Here is a 7500-nt window from a genome sequence, read left to right as displayed (position 1 = left end):
GGCCCCGGGGGGCTTGGTGGTCCAGGGGCTGTTGTTGCCCAGCGCCGGGGAGCTGTTGAAGTCGTCCTCGTCGTCCAGTCCGTTGGTGGCGTCGTACTGCGTGTTTTCTAAGCGAGTGATCAGACGCTCATCCTCGTCGCCGAACTCCCCGCCCATCAGGGTCGGCTCGCCAACCACCATCACGTCCTGATGGAGGGAGAGAGGGGGGGGGGGAGAGAGAGAATTGAATTTTTAGAATTTTAAAACCAGTCTTTATTTAACGTACTTTTAAAAACAAGTTTAACAACAACAACCAATTTAACAAAATCATTTAACAAAAAAGACTTGACATCTTTTTAGCAATACAAACAAAGAAAAAGAGACCGAGAGAGAGAGAGAGAGAGAGAGACAGCGAGAAAGGGAGAGAGCGAGCGACAAAGACAGAGAGCGAGAGAGAAGCAAAGACAGAGTGAGAGAGAGAGAGAGAGAGAGAGAGAGGCAGACAGAGAGACAAAGACAGAGTGAGAGAGAGAGAGAGAGAGAGAGAGAGGCAGACAGAGAGACAAAGACAGAGTGAGAGAGAGAGAGAGACAGCGAGAGAGAGAGAGAGAGAGAGAGAGAGAGAGAGAGAGAGAGAGAGAGAGAGAGAGAGGGGCAGACAGAGAGACAAAGACAGAGTGAGAGAGAGAGAGAGAGAGAGAGAGAGAGAGAGAGGCAGACAGAGAGACAAAGACAGAGTGAGAGAGAGAGAGAGACAGCGAGAGAGAGAGAGAGAGAGAGAGAGAGAGAGAGAGAGAGAGAGAGGGGCAGACAGAGAGACAAAGACAGAGTGAGAGAGAGAGAGATACAGCGAGAGAGAGAGAGAGAGAGACAGCGAGAGAGAGAGACAGCGAGAGAGAGACAGTGAGAGAGAGAGAGAGAGAGAGAGAGAGAGAGAGAGAGAGAGAGAGAGAGAGAGGGAGAGACAGCGAGAGAGAGACAGTGAGAGAGAGACAGTGAGAGAGAGAGAGAGTGAGAGAGAGAGTGAGAGAGAGAGAGAGAGAGAGAGAGAGACAGAGAGAGACAGCGAGAGAGAGAGAGAGAGAGAGAGAGAGAGAGAGAGAGAGAGAGAGAGAGAGAGAGAGAGTGAGAGAAACAGCGAGAGAGAGACAGTGAGAGAGAGACAGTGAGAGAGAGAGAGAGTGAGAGAGAGAGTGAGAGAGAGAGAGAGAGAGAGAGAGAGACAGAGAGAGACAGCGAGAGAGAGACAGTGAGAGAGAGAGAGAGAGAGACAGTGAGAGAGAGAGAGAGTGAGAGAGAGAGTGAGAGAGAGAGAGACAGAGAGAGACAGTGAGAGAGAGAGTGAGAGAGAGAGACAGCGAGAGAGAGACAGTGAGAGAGAGAGAGAGAGAGACAGTGAGAGAGAGAGAGAGTGAGAGAGAGAGTGAGAGAGAGAGACAGAGAGAGACAGTGAGAGAGAGAGTGAGAGAGAGAGACAGCGAGAGAGAGACAGTGAGAGAGAGAGAGAGAGAGACAGTGAGAGAGAGAGAGAGTGAGAGAGAGAGTGAGAGAGAGAGAGACAGAGAGAGACAGTGAGAGAGAGAGTGAGAGAGAGAGACAGAGAGAGACAGTGAGAGAGAGACAGTGAGAGAGAGTCAGTATTCCCGACCAGACTGATGTCTGGTCGGGAATACTGACCAGTGTAACGTGACTGATGTCTGGTCAGTAATATTGACCAGTGTAACATGACTGATGTGTGGTCAGTAATACTGATTAGTGTAACACGACTGACGTCTGATCAGTAATATTGATCAGTGTAACATGACTGATGTTTGATCAGTAATATTGATCAGTGTAACATGACTGATGTCTGATCAGTAATATTGATCAGTGTAACATGACTGATGTCTGGTCAGTAATATTGACCAGTGTAACATGACTGATGTCTTGTCAGTAATATTGATCAGTGTAACATGACTGATGTCTTGTCAGTAATATTGATCAGTGTAACATGACTGATGTCTTGTCAGTAATATTGATCAGTGTAACATGACTGATGTCTGATCAGTAATATTGATCAGTGTAACATGACTGATGTGTGATCAGTAATATTGATCAGTGTAACACGACTGACGTCTGATCAGTAATATTGATCAGTGTAACATGACTGATGTTTGATCAGTAATATTGATCAGTGTAACATGACTGATGTCTTGTCAGTAATATTGACCAGTGTAACATGACTGATGTCTTGTCAGTAATATTGATCAGTGTAACATGACTGATGTCTGATCAGTAATATTGATCAGTGTAACATGACTGATGTCTGATCAGTAATATTGATCAGTGTAACATGACTGATGTCTTGTCAGTAATATTGATCAGTGTAACATGACTGATGTCTTGTCAGTAATATTGATCAGTGTAACATGACTGATGTCTGATCAGTAATATTGATCAGTGTAACATGACTGATGTCTGATCAGTAATATTGATCAGTGTAACATGACTGATGTCTGGTCGGTAATATTGATCAGTGTAACGTGACTGATATCTGGTCGGTAATATTGATCAATGTAACGTGACTGATGTCTTGTCAGTAATATTGATCAGTGTAACATGACTGATGTCTTGTCAGTAATATTGATCAGTGTAACACGACTGATGTCTGATCAGTAATATTGATCAGTGTAACATGACTGATGTCTGGTCGGTAATATTGATCAGTGTAACATGACTGATGTCTTGTCAGTAATATTGATCAGTGTAACATGACTGATGTCTGATCAGTAATATTGATCAGTGTAACATGACCGATGTTTGATCAGTAATATTGATCAGTGTAACATGACTGATGTCTTCTCAGTAATATTGATCAGTGTAACATGACTGATGTCTGATCAGTAATATTGATCAGTGTAACATGACTGATGTCTGATCAGTAATATTGATCAGTGTAACATGACTGATGTCTGATCAGTAATATTGATCAGTGTAACATGACTGATGTCTTCTCAGTAATATTGATCAGTGTAACATGACTGATGTCTGATCAGTAACATTGATCAGTGTAACATGACCGATGTTTAATCAGTAATATTGATCAGTGTAACACGACTGATGTCTGGTCGGTAATATTGATCAGTGTAACACGACTGATGTCTGGTCGGTAATATTGATCAATGTAACGTGACTGATGTCTGGTCAGTAATATTGATCAGTGTAACACGACTGACGTCTGGTCAGTAATATTGATCAGTGTAACATGACTGATGTCTGGTCAGTAATATTGATCAGTGTAACACGACTGACATCTGGTCAGTAATATTGATCAGTGTAACATGACTGACGTCTGGTCAGTAATATTGATCAGTGTAACATGACTTTTGTGTGGGATGTGTCTGTGATCCACTGTGGTGAACGTAATACAGACGTCTGTTCAGAGGTGAGGGACTGTCCACAGACACAAACAGAAAAAATCCATCCACCCATCCACCCATCCATTATCTGAACCGCTTATCCTGCTCTCAGGGTCGTGGTGATGCTGGAGCCTTATCCCAGCAGCCATTGGGCGGTAGGTAGGGAGACACCCTGGACAGACCACTAGTCCATCACACAGGGCACACGCACACATGAACGCACACAAACAGACACACACACCCACACAGACACACAGGTTTACTGAGGCCTGCTGTTAGCAGCGGTAAACGAAACCATTTACAAATCCATTACTCACGCCACCATCCAGCGAGCTCGCCACTGGCAGCCGCCTCACCCCGCAGCCGCCTCACCCCGCAGCCGCCTCACCCCGCAGCCGCCTCACCCCGCAGCCGGCGCCTCGCTGCTCGTGCACGTGTGTGTTTGTGCACGTGTGTGTTTGTGTTTCTACTGTTTACCCATGTTTTGTTTTTTTTACTGAGCGGAGCCTGAAGCAGAACACTGGGAGGTGTGTGTGTGTTTTTCTGTTCAAAGCAGACCCCCCCCCCCGCCAGCCCCCAGACAACAGCAGCTGTGTGTGTGCGTGTGTGTGTGTGTGTGTGTGTGTGTGTGTCGGATGGAGGTTGTTGCATCCAGTGAACCCGTGCATGCTGTCGACCCTCTCTAAGCACTCTGCAAATGAAAGCTACCCTCTCTGAGAGCCCCCCCCCCTCTCTCAGAGCCCCCCCCTCTCTCAGAGCCCCCTCCCCCCCCCCGCCGCAAATCAATACTCATCCAGCAGGACATATTTCATCCCGCTGCCCCGCGCTCCGCTCACAAAAGGGGGGGAGGGAGGAGGAGGGGAGGGGCGCTGCTGGGATTGTGTGTTTGTGTGAAGGAATCCCAATCCCGACGATGATTTTGCTGCAGATAACGGTTACACACAGCCCCCCCCCAACGACTCTCCTCTTACCTCCGCTTATCTTCTCCCGCCGTCACTCACCTCCTCCTCCCTTTCGTCTCCTCGTCTTGTTTTCCCTCATCTAATCTCCGTTTATTATACCTCATCTCATCTTTTCTATTTTTTTTTTGGGGATCCCACCCGGGATTCCACCCCCCTCTTCTTTCTCCCCAATTGTAATTTTAGCCAATTGCCCCACCCTTCCGAGCCGTCCCGGTCTCTGCTCCACCCCACCCTTCCGAGCCGTCCCGGTCTCTGCTCCACCCCACCCTTCCGAGCCGTCCCGGTCTCTGCTCCACCCCCTCTGCTGATCCGGGGAGGGCTGCAGACTACCGCATGCCTCCTCCCATACATGTGGAGTCGCCAGCCGCTTCTTTTCACCTGACAGTGAGGAGTTTCACCAGGGGGACGTAGCGCGTGGCAGGATCACGCTATTCCCCCCAGTACCCCCTCCCCCCGAACAGGCGCCCCGACCGACCAGAGGAGGCGCTAGTGCAGCGACCAGGACACACACCCACATCCAGCTTCCCACCCGCAGACACGGCCAATCGTGTCTGTAGGGTCGCCTGACCAAGCCGGAGGCAACGTGGGGATTTGAACCGGTGATCCCCGTGTTGCTAGGCAACGGAATAGACCGCTATGGTATCTGGACGCACCCCACCATCTTTTCTTTTACCTCATCGTATCTTATTTCATAGTATGTTATCTTTTTGTATCTCAACTTATTTTATATGATTTGATCTCATTTTACCTCGGTTGATCTTCCTTTTATCTTGTCTCATTGTTATCTCATCACATATGATCAAAGCTCAACTTATCTTACCTCACCATGTCTTATCTCATCTCACCTCATCTTACTGTTATCTCACCACATATGATCAAAGCTCCACTTATCTTACCTCACCATGTCTTATCTCATCTCATCTCACCTCATCTTACTGTTATCTCACCACATATGATCAAAGCTATACTTATCTTACCTCACCATGTCTCATCTCACCTCATCTCATCTTACTGTTATCTCATCACATATGATTAAAGCTCCACTTATCTTACCTCACCATGTCTTATCTCATCTCATCTCACCTCATCTTACTGTTATCTCACCACATATGATCAAAGCTCAACTTATCTTACCTCACCATGTCTTATCTCATCTCATCTCACCTCATCTTACTGTTATCTCACCACATATGATCAAAGCTCCACTTATCTTACCTCACCATGTCTCATCTCACCTCATCTCATCTTACTGTTATCTCATCACATATGATTAAAGCTCCACTTATCTTACCTCACCATGTCTTATCTCATCTCATCTTACTGTTATCTCACCACATATGATCAAAGCTCCACTTATCTTACCTCACAATGTCTTATCTCACCTCATCTCATCTTACTGTTATCTCATCACATATGATCAAAGCTCCACTTATCTTACCTCACCATGTCTCATCTCATCTCACCTCATCTTACTGTTATCTCACCACATATGATCAAAGCTCCACTTATCTTACCTCACCATGTCTTATCTCATCTCACCTCATCTTACTGTTATCTCACCACATATGATCAAAGCTCCACTTATCTTACCTCACCATGTCTTATCTCATCTCATCTCACCTCATCTTACTGTTATCTCACCACATATGATCAAAGCTCCACTTATCTTACCTCACCATGTCTCATCTCATCTCACCTCATCTTACTGTTATCTCATCACATATGATCAAAGCTCCACTTATCTTACCTCACCATGTCTTATCTCATCTCATCTTACTGTTATCTCATCACATATGATCAAAGCTCCACTTATCTTACCTCACAATGTCTTATCTCATCTCATCTCACCTCATCTTACTGTTATCTCATCACATATGATCAAAGCTCCACTTATCTTACCTCACCATGTCTCATCTCATCTCACCTCATCTTACTGTTATCTCATCACATATGATCAAAGCTATACTTATCTTACCTCACAATGTCTTATCTCACCTCATCTCATCTTACTGTTATCTCATCACATATGATCAAAGCTCCACTTATCTTACCTCACCATGTCTTATCTCATCTCATCTTACTCTGTTATCTCATCACATATGATCAAAGCTCCACTTATCTTACCTCACAATGTCTTATCTCATCTCATCTCACCTCATCTTACTGTTATCTCATCACATATGATCAAAGCTCCACTTATCTTACCTCACCATGTCTCATCTCACCTCATCTCATCTTACTGTTATCTCACCACATATGATCAAAGCTCTACTTATCTTACCTCACAATGTCTTATCTCACCTCATCTCATCTTACTGTTATCTCATCACATATGATCAAAGCTCCACTTATCTTACCTCACCATGTCTCATCTCATCTCACCTCATCTTACTGTTATCTCACCACATATGATCAAAGCTCCACTTATCTTACCTCACCATGTCTTATCTCATCTCACCTCATCTTACTGTTATCTCACCACATATGATCAAAGCTCCACTTATCTTACCTCACCATGTCTCATCTCACCTCATCTCATCTTACTGTTATCTCATCACATATGATCAAAGCTCACTTATCTTACCTCACCATGTCTTATCTCATCTCATCTTACTGTTATCTCATCACATATGATCAAAGCTCCACTTATCTTACCTCACAATGTCTTATCTCATCTCATCTCACCTCATCTTACTGTTATCTCATCACATATGATCAAAGCTCCACTTATCTTACCTCACCATGTCTCATCTCATCTCACCTCATCTTACTGTTATCTCATCACATATGATCAAAGCTCAACTTATCTTAACTCACCATGTCTCATCTCACCTCATCTTACTGTTATCACCACATATGATCAAAGCTCAACTTATCTTACCTCACCATGTCTCATCTCATCTCACCTCATCTCACCTCATCTTACTGTTATCTCACCACATATGATCAAAACTCAACTTATCTTACCTCACCATGTCTCATCTCACTCATCTCACCTCATCTTACTGTTATCTCATCACATATGATCAAAGCTCAACTTATCTTACCTCACCATGTCTTATCTCACCTCATCTCACCTCATCTTACTGTTATCTCACCACATATGATTAAAGCTCAACTTATCTTACCTCACCATGTCTTATCTCATCTCATCTCACCTC

At 44.7% G+C, this 7500-nt stretch overlaps 1 protein-coding gene across 1 annotated transcript in view; it reads right to left on the bottom strand.

Moving 5' to 3' along the window:
• ldb2a (LIM domain binding 2a) overlaps positions 1 to 7500 on the bottom strand; it is a 148823-nt gene that overhangs the window by 159 nt on the left and 141164 nt on the right. The window contains 1 exon segment of the mRNA XM_056275057.1: positions 1 to 186. This exon segment is cut by the window's left edge and continues 159 nt beyond it. Within this exon segment, the coding sequence (XP_056131032.1) occupies positions 1 to 186 (186 nt within the window).

This window comes from Lampris incognitus, chromosome 1, assembly GCF_029633865.1.
Source record: "Lampris incognitus isolate fLamInc1 chromosome 1, fLamInc1.hap2, whole genome shotgun sequence".
NCBI classification, from domain to species: Eukaryota; Metazoa; Chordata; class Actinopteri; order Lampriformes; family Lampridae; genus Lampris; species Lampris incognitus.
This window is presented reverse-complemented; position numbering and strand designations above follow the sequence as displayed.